This window comes from Aspergillus brasiliensis (assembly GCF_001889945.1).
Source record: "Aspergillus brasiliensis CBS 101740 unplaced genomic scaffold ASPBRscaffold_14, whole genome shotgun sequence".
NCBI lineage: Eukaryota > Fungi > Ascomycota > Eurotiomycetes > Eurotiales > Aspergillaceae > Aspergillus > Aspergillus brasiliensis.
Genome location: NW_027137455.1, coordinates 774,851 through 788,452, shown reverse-complemented (window position 1 = coordinate 788,452; position 13,602 = coordinate 774,851). Strand labels below are relative to the sequence as shown.

At 48.5% G+C, this 13,602-nt stretch overlaps 6 protein-coding genes and 1 non-coding gene across 7 annotated transcripts; 3 read left to right on the top strand and 4 right to left on the bottom strand.

Annotated features, from left to right (window-relative positions):
* Positions 1-208: 208 nt before the first annotated feature.
* ASPBRDRAFT_134923 (gamma-glutamylcyclotransferase family protein) lies at positions 209-736 on the top strand (the record flags this gene model as incomplete). Its single annotated transcript, XM_067618659.1, has 1 exon — positions 209-736. One exon carries the CDS (start codon positions 209-211, stop codon positions 734-736), a length of 528 nt encoding a protein of 175 aa, XP_067475315.1.
* ASPBRDRAFT_47583 (glycoside hydrolase family 72 protein) lies at positions 347-2,626 on the bottom strand. Its single transcript, XM_067625880.1, has 5 exons — positions 2,550-2,626; positions 2,463-2,500; positions 2,385-2,410; positions 1,588-2,337; positions 347-1,515 (listed from the first exon to the last, which is right to left on the bottom strand). The coding sequence occupies exons 1-5, from the start codon at positions 2,592-2,594 to the stop codon at positions 809-811; spliced, it is 1,566 nt and encodes a 521-aa protein (XP_067475314.1). The 5' UTR covers positions 2,595-2,626; the 3' UTR covers positions 347-808.
* A 67-nt stretch (positions 2,627-2,693) lies between these two features.
* Positions 2,694-3,383, bottom strand: ASPBRDRAFT_331861 (uncharacterized protein). The gene has a single exon (XM_067623089.1). It carries the CDS (start codon positions 3,208-3,210, stop codon positions 2,731-2,733), a length of 480 nt encoding a protein of 159 aa, XP_067475313.1. The 5' UTR covers positions 3,211-3,383; the 3' UTR covers positions 2,694-2,730.
* On the bottom strand, positions 2,990-3,850 carry ASPBRDRAFT_47579 (DUF2406 domain-containing protein). The gene is made up of 3 exons (XM_067625879.1): positions 3,704-3,850; positions 3,578-3,652; positions 2,990-3,483 (listed from the first exon to the last, which is right to left on the bottom strand). The coding sequence occupies exons 1-3, from the start codon at positions 3,825-3,827 to the stop codon at positions 3,377-3,379; spliced, it is 306 nt and encodes a 101-aa protein (XP_067475312.1). The 5' UTR covers positions 3,828-3,850; the 3' UTR covers positions 2,990-3,376.
* Positions 3,851-10,003: 6,153 nt separating this feature from the next.
* ASPBRDRAFT_331706 (uncharacterized protein) lies at positions 10,004-10,798 on the bottom strand. The gene has a single exon (XM_067623088.1). It carries the CDS (start codon positions 10,419-10,421, stop codon positions 10,170-10,172), a length of 252 nt encoding a protein of 83 aa, XP_067475311.1. The 5' UTR covers positions 10,422-10,798; the 3' UTR covers positions 10,004-10,169.
* On the top strand, positions 10,056-10,144 carry ASPBRDRAFT_t240. The gene has a single exon. It is a non-coding gene; the product is annotated as a tRNA-Gly (tRNA).
* A 1,564-nt stretch (positions 10,799-12,362) lies between the features above and the next one.
* On the top strand, positions 12,363-12,578 carry ASPBRDRAFT_104567 (uncharacterized protein; the record flags this gene model as incomplete). The annotated part of the gene is made up of 2 exons (XM_067616573.1): positions 12,363-12,420; positions 12,478-12,578. Coding segments are annotated over 2 exons (159 nt in total), but the record flags the coding sequence as incomplete, so codon positions are not given.
* Positions 12,579-13,602: the final 1,024 nt, after the last annotated feature.

The following is a 13,602-nucleotide window of genomic DNA, read 5'->3' as shown; positions in this document are numbered from 1 at the left end:
AAGATGCTCAATAAAAGTGATGCCTGGCATGTTGCTACCTGGGCTGATCCATGAAAGGCATTGCAATAGTATCGATAACCCTTCACCGCCTCACACACTATCTTGTTGCCTGTTGATTCACAACACCTTATCACCTACATATCACCTTATATGTTCAAATCTCTAGCGCTCATAGTTATTATACCTCACTCTGACTCTGCACATATCCATGCAGGACAAAACTCCCCAAACCCCAGAATCCTCTAAACCACCCCAACCTCCACCCCCAAAGCTATTCCCAACCAAACATTCATTCACCCCACCAGACACTCTCTCCCAGCAGGACAATCCCATCTATCCAATCTACTACTTCTTCTACGGAACCCTAACCTCCCCAACCCAAGTCAAACGCATCCTCGACCTACCCGAGGAACCACCTCTTCGCAAAGCAGAAGTAACCGGCTATGCCATAGCTAAATGGGGGGATTATCCAGCCTTGATTAACGGAAACCAAGAACAAGTGGTAACGGGGTCTGCGTATCTGGTTAAATCCGAGGAAGAGGCAAGGAAGTTAGCGCATTATGAGACGAGCGCGTATGAAGTTGCGGACTGTTTGATCTTCTTTAAGGATGGGGAGGAACCTGATGAGGCTGATGGGAAGGTTTTTGTGTATGCAGGGGATGCGCAGGCGTTACTTGAGGGACGGTTTGATCGGAAGCTTTGGGGGAAGCAGATGGGTGGGAGGTTAGGGTTATAGCTGTAGCATACTTGGCTGGATGCTACTCCTCTTATTCTACCAATGTCCACTACACACCTTCTGGTATACAACCTACAACAAAACCATCCCCAACCCGGCCACCACAGCTGTGACAACATACGCACCCACCTGCCACGCCCCAACACCAACGACCACACTCCTTCCCAGACTGGCACTCCCTACAGACCCAACAGCACTCACACCCGCCGACTCCGCAACCTGCGTCCCCGTCGACTTACTCGTCACCGTCCCCGTCCCCTCCGTCCCCACCTCCTTCATCAACACACTACACGACCCCGTCGCCTGGACAGTACTCGTCGTGGTAGCCGACCCGCCAAACCCACACGCCGTGGCCTTCTTCCCCTGCTCCTTCCAATACTTATCCAGGATGAAATCCAACTGCTGCTTCGCGCCGCACATGCTATACGCGCCATAGACACCCGTCGTGCCATTGTGGAGGATCCCGTCGCAGGAGGTGAGTCCGCAGACGGTACTGAAGAGGTCTGCGTAGTCACTAGACGAGACGGAGTCTTTGACGACGCATCCGGCGGTATTTTCCATGCAGGTGCAGAGTGATTCATTCGGGGTGGGGGGCAGAGGGGAGGAAGTTGCAAGCCAGGAGTTGGCAGATACTGCTGGACAGGATTGCAGGGCGGTGTTGGTAGGGGTGTAGGATGCTTTGTTGGTTCCGGTGGGGGTGGCGCGGGCGATTTGTGACGAGTAGTAGGTGAAGTCGGGGAGTTTGGAGATGCTGGTGCTGTCGATGGCGGAGACGAGGCCTGAAGATATATCATGTAGTGGTTAGTGGATGATGCTTCCAATGGAATATAGGGAAGGAAGATGGTGGGTACCGTAATCATTATCCGTCTGAAAATACATATACACAATCCCGCCGGACCAAACATCATTCATCTTATCCCCAAACAGCGCCTCGATGTCAGTGAACTTCCTCGGCGAGACAGTATTACACCCATACTCGGAGAAAAACACCGGCACGGAATAGTTTCTGAACTCCTCCGTGCGGTCATCATACCCGGACTTGGTATAACTCGACTCCCCACACCACGAGTAGATGTTATATCCCCAGAAGTCAATACTCTCGTCCTCGGTTCCACAATTGAAGTAATCCGCCATGTTGACTCGAATATCCGAGTCATCGTTCGTGGCGTACCCGACTCCAATGGACCGATAACCCCGGCTCTTGATGTAGGCTTTTGTGTCGCGGACCGCGGCTTTGACGTAGGCGCTGGCGTCTGTCGTGGCGATGTCGTTGGAGACTTCGTTGCCGGCGAAGAAGCCCAGGGTGTTGTTGTATTGGATGAGTTCGTCGATGACGTCCGTGTAGCGGGTGTAGAGGCTGGTTTCCCAGGTTGGGTCGGACCGGTCGATGGATTGGGCGGGGTTGGAGAGGTCGGAGATCACGTAGATGCCGGCGGCGGCGAGCAGGTTCATGCATGTGCTATGGTCTTTAGTGGGGTCGATGGCGTAGACGCGGATTACGTTGGTGTTGAGTTCTTGCAGGATGGGGATGTCGCGTTTGCAGAGGGTAGGGTTGGACAGGGGGTCGATGTAGCTGGATGAGGAGTTGCCGGTGTAGTCGTCTGTGATTGTTAGATTGGGGGTTCTTAGGGTTGGTTGTTAGACTTGCCTTGGTAGGCGACTCCGCGGATGTAGCTGGGATGGTTAGCTTGACTGCATAGGGTCTATGTGGATGGGAAAGAAGTACAATTGGGTGTTGTTGCTGCTGTAGAAGAATTTGGATCCCTGGACTGTCGTTAGCCTCGATGATGAATAGCACAGCTGCGCTGAGTACCTTAATGATGATGGGATCAATATCCACTGCCAGAGCGGAGCCCATCAGAGCTGCAGCCGCAGCCAAAGACAACTTCATGGTAACCAACAAACAAAATGACGTATAAAAGAGCGACTTATATCAAACGAGCGACGACTGCGATCGAGTCTCAAACTTCAACACCCCGGCTCCTAGCAGACATTTAAGTAACAGCCATCCTCCCTCCTGTCCACCCATTCTTCGACCCCTGCCATGACCTTTCGAACATGCCAAGATCCAGCCAAGTAGAGCTGCCTAAAGACTCTCGCCGTGAGCCAAGAGAAGAAGACCTATACGGCGAGTAGGAGTGGCAATGGGAGTGGGACGTTATCCCAAAACACGGTGTAGTGGCGGATAGCGTCTTGGTGAAGTGGATGCTTATCTCCGGATAGAGGCAAGCGTGGGTCGCAAGTTGAGGGAACCGGATAAAGGATATATACGGCCAAGACCTCGCCTGCTGGTCGGTCAGTGAATAGTACGAAGGTGCCAAGAGATGTCCAAGCCGCGAGGGTGTTGTTGTTTGATTCTTCAGAAGCGAGGCTATCCTTGGCACGATCAATATGAAAGTTCCGATCAGTGAGAACTGCAGTTCTGTTTGACTGAAAGCACCGGATGAAATATAGAATAAGACAGCAGGTAACATTCCAGAAGCATACCCAGTGAAATAATATACACGCTCAATCAAACCAGTAACATCATATCCATAGCCATGTCCATGTCCATACGTCGTCCAGCGCCGAACCCAAACAAAATCACAAGAATAAAATATCGTTCACAGTATATCCAAGTCGACCACATGCCATGTCATCTTACATGGCCTCACGACGACGGCGCTCGATGGCGGCCTCGAACGATCGAATGGTGTCTAGTGGCCGCTCGAATCGGTAACGGGTAGGGTTGGACAAATCGGGTTCGGCTGCGCACAGATCATACCAGTTAGCCCGTTATACTCTTATCGATTTATCTATTCCAAATGACGATGCGATAGATGATAGTGGGTAGGAACGTACTGATGATTTTGCCCTCACGGTCGCGATGTTGCATGGAGCGGAGAGAGAATCCGGTATTCGAGCCAACGCTGTACACTATATCGCCATTAGAAGTTGATCGGACGAACCACTGCTCTGTTCACGTACCAGCCTCTTCACCTCTCAACGCCTGGTTCGGGTCCGACTTGCTGGACAGGGAACTCTTTCCAGCCGAGTGACCCGTCTCGGGCCGGTCAGGGTTCACCGGGGGAGCAGGAGCAGCAGCAGACATTGTGATGTGATAGGAGGAGAAGGAGTTTTCTTTTGTGGAAGATGGCTAAGAATCTGGGCCAGGTGTGAGGAACCACGGATAAGATATAAGAAAGAATCCAGGTACAGATGACAGATGAGAAAAGGTGGAGTGAGTTCGGAAGTGGTAGGGAAGACAGACACACGCCAGACCCGGGGTCTATAAATGACAGAAGCAGCCCGGCTGCAAGAGAAGAGTCAGCATGGGCGACTGAGATTGGAAGCTGACCTGCAGCATCACGCAAGACCGGCCAATGATGGGCATGGGGTTGCGAGCCTTGTTGCCTTTCCAGCCGGGTTTGTGACGCGGCCGCCCGGGCTGGAAGGGAAGAGGGCAGTGGAAGCAGATGGAGCAGGTCCGTGACGTTAGCAGACCCCCTTCACGGCCATCGAGAGTCCTGATTGGCTCAGAAGCTTGCCAAGCTTCCACTACTGCACAAAACCCAAGGCTTATCCGGGGTTATCACCAATGAAACGGCTCGATTCCCTGGCCGCAAAATCGATGGGCCGCGCAATCACGGGGGCTGAGGCCGTGGCAATTGCTACTTTGCTACTATTCTAGGCAGCCAGATTTGCATCCGCGATTGGCTCCAACGTTGCTGTTCCTGGCAGGTCCGGATGGCTGATGACGCCGGAGTCCGCACATCATCAGGGGCCGCCCCCCCAAATTCTGTCAGGGTCTCGCTCGATCCGGTATGCCCGTGCCTGATGCAGTGTTTCATCGTCTGGAATGTACGCAAGTTGCAAAAGTCGTGTTGCGGTCGCCAAGCCCGCAGGTCTAGAACCACGGCTCGGTCGGAATAGTAATTATCAGATGTCTGCACTTACTGTAGTATTACTGTCGTCTTTGATTATCCTGGGTTGGTATGGGATGCTCCGTCAGTGAGTGTCTCTCTCCGATACACCCCAGCCATTCTTGGCAGCCCATCATTGCCGGATCATACTAACACACGGCACATCGCCTGAATTACTCATAGCCACCTTGTCATGGTGACATCTGAAACACGGTCGCGCCTGTTGATCCGAGAGGCCCGCCCAAGCCGATCACCTCGGCTTGTGAACGACGGGGGGGGCCGAGGATCAGGGGCTCGCCACGTTATGGCCCGTGTTGGTTGTCTTAACTTTTAACAACATAACGGTTCCTGACTGAGACTGAAATTGAGACCTGGTTTCACCGAGTAAAAATAGACCAAAGTTAGAACCAGCCAACGAATTGATATCGTCAGTATTGATAATCGTGGCTCTGATCGCCGTCGCTCAGCTCGATCGCCATTTTAGCCCGGTTGGCATGTCTAGGGGCAGCTCAGCCATCAGTGATAAATATAGAATATGTTCTGCTTAACTATCGGGTTATAGAATCTTCCGTGCAACGATAGGCCGCACACCGTGCTGTGGAAATCTTTGTCGGATAAATATATAGAGAAACTTCTGGAATTGTCTCAATGTAAAACTTCCGAGGCACAGTAATGCAGGACGTCGGTTCCTCGCATTCCCGGTGTGCTTATTTTCTGCACGAGCATTAAGCCTTGCTAGTTGCACGGCCCCATAGGGAAAATTACTGATAGTGTCCAACGTCAACGGCAACATCAACTGTGCGTTCTTCCACAGAAGGTGGGTCAAAATGAAAAGTCGGATTGAAGCGGTCCATTCCATTGATCATCGGAGGTGACTTCCACATGAAGCAATTGTGTAACTGAATCTGCATTGATAGCTTACTGACGTGCGATGGCACGAGGTTGACACTTCTCCTAGTGGTACGTAAGCTGATCCGTCAGCCGTGTTTCATGGAATATACGCTGGTGTGGAGCATGTTGGTGATTGTTCTGCTAAACAGTCTATTGAACCATGGGAACATACATAGTTTATCCTACTTTGTACTGTGCCCGTATGGTGGGTGTAGCTCATGTTTGGATAACCTTCTTTAAGCTTACATGTGAGCCGTGTTTCTTGCTGCTCCGAAGAATGGAACCCGAATTGAACCCAGGGGTTATCTAGTTCATTGATCGGAGTCTTTCGCGATCTAGAGATCCTTTTCAGGCTTACGTCTCGCCAACGCGATGAAATCCTTTTGAGGGAATATGTACGTCCTATGGCTTCCAGGCACCAACAACCCCCAGTCTGTGTAAGTCTTCGCTAGTATTATAGCGGTTCGAACAAGCGGAGCAGTGCCATTAATAGTCCCGTCTCTTATTATTGAGCTAGCATCTATTGATTGCTCATGTCTTGGTCGATATCCAGGTGAGCTCTCAAGCTAGGCTTCTTTGGGTTCGATTGACCAAATTCTCCGGGTTTCCTCGCTCGTATTCGTATTATCTGACAAGGTCGACTATATCAATTAGTCGAATTTCTGAAACAGTTACAATCATAAGATGTACATACATTATTCTTGCCTTTTTGGATCATGTCAAGAACGAATATATGTTTTCTTCAAGATAGATGGGTCTATGAGAAGGACGCCCAGGTGTTCGTAGAGATGTACGCATACAATACCCAGGCACATTTACAGAAATAAAACTGAATAATACAAAGGACCTCGATGAGTTAAGACACCCATGAACTAGTGGAAACACTAGATAGTATAAGTAATAGTAGTAGTAAGGTGGTGGGAGCCTGGGGTAGCCGGCTACATTTGTGACAATTGAGATGGGATTGAAGATATATTTTCCGCTGCGGACCAGGGACTGAATGAAGTAGGCAACATTCTTATACAACCATGATAGTTTGATCTGAATAGCCCAACAAAAGGATTGCGAGTTTCCTGTCAAATCCCGGTGATGGTAAAGTGGCTCAGTTAGGTAGCTAGGTGGTAGGCTTTATTCGAATGCCAGTGGACTTGATTCCTGCAATAACCGAAAATTCCCATTCTGTTGAGCTCTAAGTTAATTGTTCAGATATTGTGTTTTGGGGTTAGAAGATACTTAAGTATGTCTTTTGCCAATCTTATTTCTTTTCACACATATTTCTTGATACAACTTCAAGACTACAAAAGATATTGAAAGTTATTTCTATGTGGACAGATATTGAAGAAGTTGGATAGATGATATCCATAATGAAAGCAGAGTATATATATACTATATTAGATAACAATAAGACTATATCGTGTTAGTGAAATATCTTTCGTCCTCTCGATCTTCTATTTAAGTATTTCAGATGGCTCCCATTCTAGATATGGAAAACGAGTAAACGCTAGGAAATTATCTTCTACTAGCCGTTAACGACTCAAACAAAATGTCCCGGCTGTACTTATCTGGAATTATGTTGGCACGCTGTTGATGTTTGTGGCGCAGCTTGCAAGGACACAAAATGTCTCTGTAAGCTGTGGTAGCTTACCCAAGAAGATCCTGTACTCAAAAAGAAACCCACATCTTCGATCCGAGGGAGATGTTGTCATTCAACGTATTTCTTAGGATATTATCACTACCAGAAATGCCGAACATACTGGTCAAGCTGCGAATTCCTATGATAAGCGTAAGTGAGAAGAACTGTGTTTGAAGACACACGACTACGATATCTCAAGAATCAATGCAACATCAATGCAACCGGATGACTTGCCTGGTTATGAGCAAACGCATGACTGCCAGGTAGCTTCTCTAAATGCGCCTTTTTAGTCAGTGATCTAGTTCTTCGCGTATCAAGAGACGGGGCCATTGTTAGTTGTGCATTAAGGAAACAGATCCGTTTCATACACGTTGATCGAGATTCATGAAGGATGCCCTGCGCATATAGACACTGTCAATCTCATCTGGGCTTTTCATTGGAAAAATCCTGCTCCTTGCGCGCGAATATCCGCACTGGAGTCGGGGAAACTTGTCTGGTCATACATTCTAGACTAATGTAGCATTTTTGAGCCTAGATCGATAGTTGAGACATACCATAAATCATGTCGCTGGCATGTCCAGAACCCCGCTTGAGGTTGGTGATTGCTATTTCTAGATGCGAAGTCAATAGACGTATCATGTCAAGACAGTATAGACATATTGGGATCTGGCGGTGGGTAGATCTTGCAACAAATAAATATAAATAAATCCTAGATAGTATAAAGAAAAAAGATATTCTATTATCTTGGTATCAGTTGCACCTGTGCATCATTATGTAGTGATGGAACACGTGTTTAGTAAATGGCAATGCTGTCATCATGTCATGGTTTGATCAATGACATGGAAGTTTGCCACGGAGATCATGACTGTAAGCTGTAAACGACATTGCTCTGACCGAGATCATGTAGGTATATCGTGGGGATGCAGCACATTTATTAGACATTGGTTCTTTATCCTTTTCTAAGGGCGAGATTCTGCAATTGAGGCGTGGAATTTTCGTGGATAAGCCATGAATAATAGTCGCAATGCGAAGAGTATAGATATAGAGTATATATATATATATATCTTTTTACCTCGAACAATATAGAAGATCCGTGTCTGGATAAAAATATATTTTATAACCACAGCTCGTAAAGATCCACGCCTCTTCGAATGAGGCTAGAATCCGGTAGATTCTATATCCAGGCGACAGTGTGTTGACCCATATACCTAAGTATTATTATGAGGATATCAGATAAGCATATAGCTGAGGCGATACCGAGCATTACTCACTCATCTACTCCGTACCTACCAGTGACGCACAGAAACATGAAGACAATATTAACGCTGCGGAGCGTGTGAAAAAGACACCGCCAAGCCCAAGAAAAACCGGTGAACAACACACCACAACACATCCAACAGACAGACAGACAGATAGCGAATCAACCCGTCCGCACTTTTCTGCTGTGATAAAAGACTACAGACTACATCTCGTATTCAGAACAAGACCAGTGGACGCCAAGACTCCACTATACCCCGCGCGCGGTACAGAGTAGAATACTAATTATCACCATCTTAACAAGTGAACAGAAGAAAGAAAAAGTGAGACAGACAGACCGGACGGAAGAAGTCCGCGGCTCGCGGCATCTCGAATCCTGCCGGCTGCAGCCTCCATCACAAAAGACGAATCTAGTCCAGTCCAGCCCAGTCGAGTCAGTTGAGTCAGTCGAGTTGAGTTGAGTCTCGTGACTAGGCCGGCATATTTCTAGTAAACTAGCCAGTGAAGAGAAACAAAAAAGTACTGCATTAACCTGCAGGATAACTGAGGTAATGAAATCGATTGTGTGGATAAGCAGGCGCACGGACGATGCGACCGACTTCCTGATTACGCAGTATTAGCATTAGTAGTATTATTTCCAGTTTCGTGCTTATGCTGCCGGTAGGTAGGTTAGTTAGTAGCCAACCGCATTAAGATTCTGTATGTCTGATTGGTAGGAACTTTTATCCCATCCAACGGAAGACAGAAAACCACAAGAAGCACGACGGGGAAGTGAGGGATCCGACGGTAGCTAACTACTTAACTAGTTAACTATCCGAGGCTAGTTAACTAATTCACTTTCTGACCCTAGTTTTTCATTTATCATAGAATGTATCACAACAGTCACCTGCAGCCTGCACCATGCTTAACATGCAGTTAACTTATCTGACCGTAATAAGCCGAGGGTGATATATCCCCATCACCAGCAGGGATGGAAGAAGGATGGGAAGGATTCTATTCCAAACACGGGAAGTTTAAGAGAAGAGAAGACAAGAGTTCCAGTCCACCCACTGGAAACCTGTTACCGCCTTGGGCAATGAGCAGCGTCGCGTCGGTTTCTATCGAACGGTGTGTACGGAGTAAGTAGTGACTAGCGAGGAGAGAGAGAACTAAGTGACTACTACTAGCCCGCCTGTCTCCAGTCTCCACAGGCTGTCAACCACATGGATTGGCTCTTGCAGGGGAGACGCGGGATGAAAACCTTGCCGTCCGTCTAAATTGATTAGGTGGGTGGGTGTGTGTGATTCTTGGGGAAGGGTTTGTTCGGAGAATGTCATACGACTCAATTGTGAATGGAGTACCAGGATTGGTCTTTGTTCAAAAAGGTAGGAGTTTACACAGGACTTGCTGTAACTAATAAGTCTCGGGGTTTCACACATGCTGGAATGAATCCCTGGCGGTTCGTCGGGTGACGTGGCATACGCTCCGTGATTGACCGCTGCGTTGATCGGATAGTCTAAATCGATGGATCCGTGGAATATGGTCCCCGGGGATACTCCTGAGCAACTAACGACAGGAGAGCTTCTTAACTGCTTTGTTTCTTCTCAACACACCACTTCTTTATGAGCCTGTACATGAAAAGAATGTACTATTGCCAGCGTTAGTGGTGTAACGGTAACATTCAACCCTTCCATGATTCAACAAGATCGTGAGGTTGGGCCCTGGGTTCGACTCCCAGCTAACGCATAAAAATTTACTTTTTTTACTTTACTTATTTTTTGTTTCTATTGAATATCAGCAAATGCCGATATGTGCCTAGTATGCGTGATGGAATTAGTCTGAAATGCGACCAGCTGCACAACATGCACGGTTGGTCGACTGGTTCGTGGGGTGCGGGTAAAGCTGACCGATCGTCGGTCAACCAAGGAACCAGCAGGGTCCCTTGCTTATCTCTTTTTCTTTTTCGCTTCTTGCTTGTATTCCGTAGGTGATTGGCACGAGTTGTCATCTGCAATTCTCTCATAAATGTGGGTTGTCAACGATACATAGAGAATTATTCGTCGGGTTAGAATCCTTCTGGCACGTAGCATCGAAAAACATCACCCCACGCTGTTGTGTCAAAGGATCGAAGGACTAAGCGTCTTTAGGATAGGCGTAACGTTCTGCAAAGCCGCTAATGCCGGCCGTTGAGTACAACACTACTGCTGGTGGATAAAAGAGGAAAGCTGGTAGACTCTTGGACTTCCTTTCGTAAATTGAATGTATCCCGGTGATACGACAAGTGACTCGGCCAACAGACTTGGCAGGCATTGGTCTTGGCTTTTGGCGAGAATGGTACCAGAAGCTGTACGAATCCTACAGAATATGGGTGTAGTCACTTTCGGAGAAGTGACTTGATAGTTGGTATAGCTCCACTGGACATGAATATACCTCAGTGAACTATTAAAATGAGGAGAACTGGTTTGGAGGTCCAATCAGCGGATGATGGATTATTGTCCTATTGATTCCGCGTTGCAAATAGAGGCATAGCAAAGAGTGTTAAGGCATGGCCCATCACAATCAGTGGTTCGGACCGTTTCCCGTGTTGACAAAGAGATTGCCGGTGGAACGCCAGCAAATATCCGTGGGTACCATCTCTGGTTATCATGCCTGTTGTATGGACTAGGAGTGTCGACTGTCGAGTCACTTGGTTATGTGGGAAACAAAGAGCTGTGATACAGGTTATTCCTTATAGGGATAATGAAGCTCGACACCAGAGATGGGCTGACTGCGAGGATGTCATCGCGTGATCCCGAGGGGCCAAAGACTGAAACCCAAGCCAGTACAATGCCGGATTAGGCAAGACAGACAGACCCCTGGCAGTTTGCCGAACCATGTAGGGCGTGTTAACCTCACATAAACTCTTTTTTTTGCATGGATTGCTCACGGCGGTTCGGGATTCGGGCGGGAAGGGCTCGGAGGTACTTTGTGGTTCGCTAGCACGAAAGTACTCACCAGCTGGTCCATCCATCTCCGCACATCCACGTTCATTCGACCATGATGAAAAAAAAAAAAATCTGTTAGCCCGCGGGAATACGCCGGCATCAGTGGCGATCGCTGAAAAACTGGACAACGTCATGGCTGACGTGGAATTGGGATTGTTCGATCGGAAATTATTTCCAGTCGTCAAGGTTGGCTTGTTGCTACGCCGTGAGCCACGAGCGATGGTCGAATTTCGGGCATGTTGATGTTTGGAATCCTGGGAACAGTCGGGAGTATACGGAGGCGAATTGATACCCCAATACTCCGTACACCGATTATGATACAGTCATGCCACTGTTGCAGAGCATAAGCACGATCACATTTCTAGGCCGAACCCCGACAGGCGTGGTGTTGTGGTTACTCAAAACGTAGACTCGCAGGTATAACGGTGAAGGATGAAAGCGCATGGGACGAGCCGACGAGAGTGGAGCCCGCTGCTACGCCTGAAGAATCGACGGTGACATAGCGAAACCGACGGACGGCACGAAGAACTTCTCACGGCGGGCTCATTGGCGAGAATCCGGTTCTAGTGCTGTGGAGGCATGGAGGCCACTCCACAGCCGCTGGAGGGTCTGAGGGGCCCGGTGGGCAGCAGGGTTTTTTCTTCTTTTTTTTTTCTTCTCTGATTCAAGAAGGCGAGAAAGAGCAGATCATGATCTGTTGACCGAAGAAAGAGGGACGCAAATTGACCAGCCAGTGGAGCGGAATGGATCACCGACGCAGGGTGGTCGAAAACAAGGCATACGAAGGCAGCCGAGGGGGGGGTTTGAGCAGGATAGTTATATCTAATAGTTTTCTACTAGTTTGGTCACCCATGAGGGGGGAGGGGAGGAATCCGGAATGTGATGTGCGCGATCCATCGAATTCGATGGCCTCCATTCGGCCGACGTGCAGGCCAGAATGGACGCTCGATCGTGGCAAGGGCGGATGGCCGTGCGGTGGGACTAAACCCGATGAAGGGATTGTAGCAGCTGCGTGGAGAGCTGGCAACTGGCAGGATGGTAGTAGTACTACTGCTGTACTTGTGTATGCAGCAGCAGGAGAAACTTGGCTCCGAGAGACGATCTGTCCCTTTGGATTCTTCAGGGAATTGACGTGGTTCTTTAGCCCCAGGGTCATGGCACATGGCAAGAAAATAGACTCGGGGCAAAGACACTGGGGGTCCGCTGAAGCTGCAATAGCGATTCGCTGCAGGGGGGAAAGTGTGCAGAACAGGACCAATGTCGATCTGGTCGTGACTGATGATCGATGCTGTCTTGGATCAATTGTGTGTTCTTTGTGCGGGACTTTTACCCAGTTGGTTAGTAAATTAGTAGTGATGTGTTAGTGACTTGTTAAGTTGATGGGGGGGAGGAGTCCAGGTCGGCTACTAGTTGGTTAGTGCGGATAGCCATGTGTTTTTCTCCTTTTTCTTTTCAGATGGAATCAACTCCTTCATCACATCATTCACATTGACAGACAATAGGTACAGCAATCAAGAGATGGACAGAAGCCACTAGATAATATATTATTCCTGATGCAAAAGAACTCCCTCGTACTAAAGTAAAAGTAAGTAAGTACTACATAGCTATTAATTAGATGCAGGCGGAGAACCATCCGAGTGGCCCCGATAGGCGGACCAGGCAAGAGAAAATTAGTGGACGGGAGAATCGTCCAGCTCGTACCGAACGGACCAAACAGCATCAGCTGTTCAACTGCCAATTGCCAACTGCTTCGCGGCAGATGTCCTGCTGCATCCGTAAGCGACCGCCCCGTCGGCCAAAGGACCCTCCCTGATGAAGCCCGATAGATAGTAGTCAGTACTCAGTCAGTCCTCTCGGGCACTACTGTACAGACTACCAGGGGGCCCTTGGTCGCCGCTGGACGAATGGTTGGGGGGAAAACGGTCATCGCGCATGGGGATTTGACCAGCTTGACCTCGGGCCTTGTTTATCGCTTCTTTTATTTTCCAGGTTCGAAAATAAAATAGTGTGTTGACTGCAGGCACATCCTTTTATTTTCCTCATTTCTTTCACCACTCATGTTCATTCCTCGCCAATGATTACGATTCTCTTACTTTCTCATCCATCCAGATCAGACTACGGCACCACAGACCACTCACGAGTCAGAGTCCTACCTTAAATCCATCCCTACTGCCTCCTGAACTCGACCGGGGAAAGGGAATTGGGTCCTCCGGTGCTACT

Excerpts from the sequence above, each read along its gene's own strand:
- ASPBRDRAFT_331861 (XM_067623089.1), bottom strand. The coding sequence starts at position 3,210 with ATGTTACCTGCTGTCTTATTCTATATTTCATCCGGTGCTTTCAGTCAA.
- ASPBRDRAFT_331706 (XM_067623088.1), bottom strand. The coding sequence starts at position 10,421 with ATGAGAGAATTGCAGATGACAACTCGTGCCAATCACCTACGGAATACA.
- ASPBRDRAFT_47583 (XM_067625880.1), bottom strand. The coding sequence starts at position 2,594 with ATGGGCTCCGCTCTGGCAGTGGATATTGATCCCATCATCATTAAG. Across the intron at positions 2,411-2,462 it reads AGCAGCAACAACACCCAATT|CTACATCCGCGGAGTCGCCT; the intron begins GTACTTCTTTCC and ends TAACCATCCCAG. Across the intron at positions 1,516-1,587 it reads TCAGACGGATAATGATTACG|GCCTCGTCTCCGCCATCGAC; the intron begins GTACCCACCATC and ends ATATATCTTCAG.
- ASPBRDRAFT_47579 (XM_067625879.1), bottom strand. The coding sequence starts at position 3,827 with ATGTCTGCTGCTGCTCCTGCTCCCCCGGTGAACCCTGACCGGCCCGAG. Across the intron at positions 3,653-3,703 it reads GTTGAGAGGTGAAGAGGCTG|TGTACAGCGTTGGCTCGAAT; the intron begins GTACGTGAACAG and ends ATGGCGATATAG. Across the intron at positions 3,484-3,577 it reads CCGTGAGGGCAAAATCATCA|CCGAACCCGATTTGTCCAAC; the intron begins GTACGTTCCTAC and ends ATCTGTGCGCAG.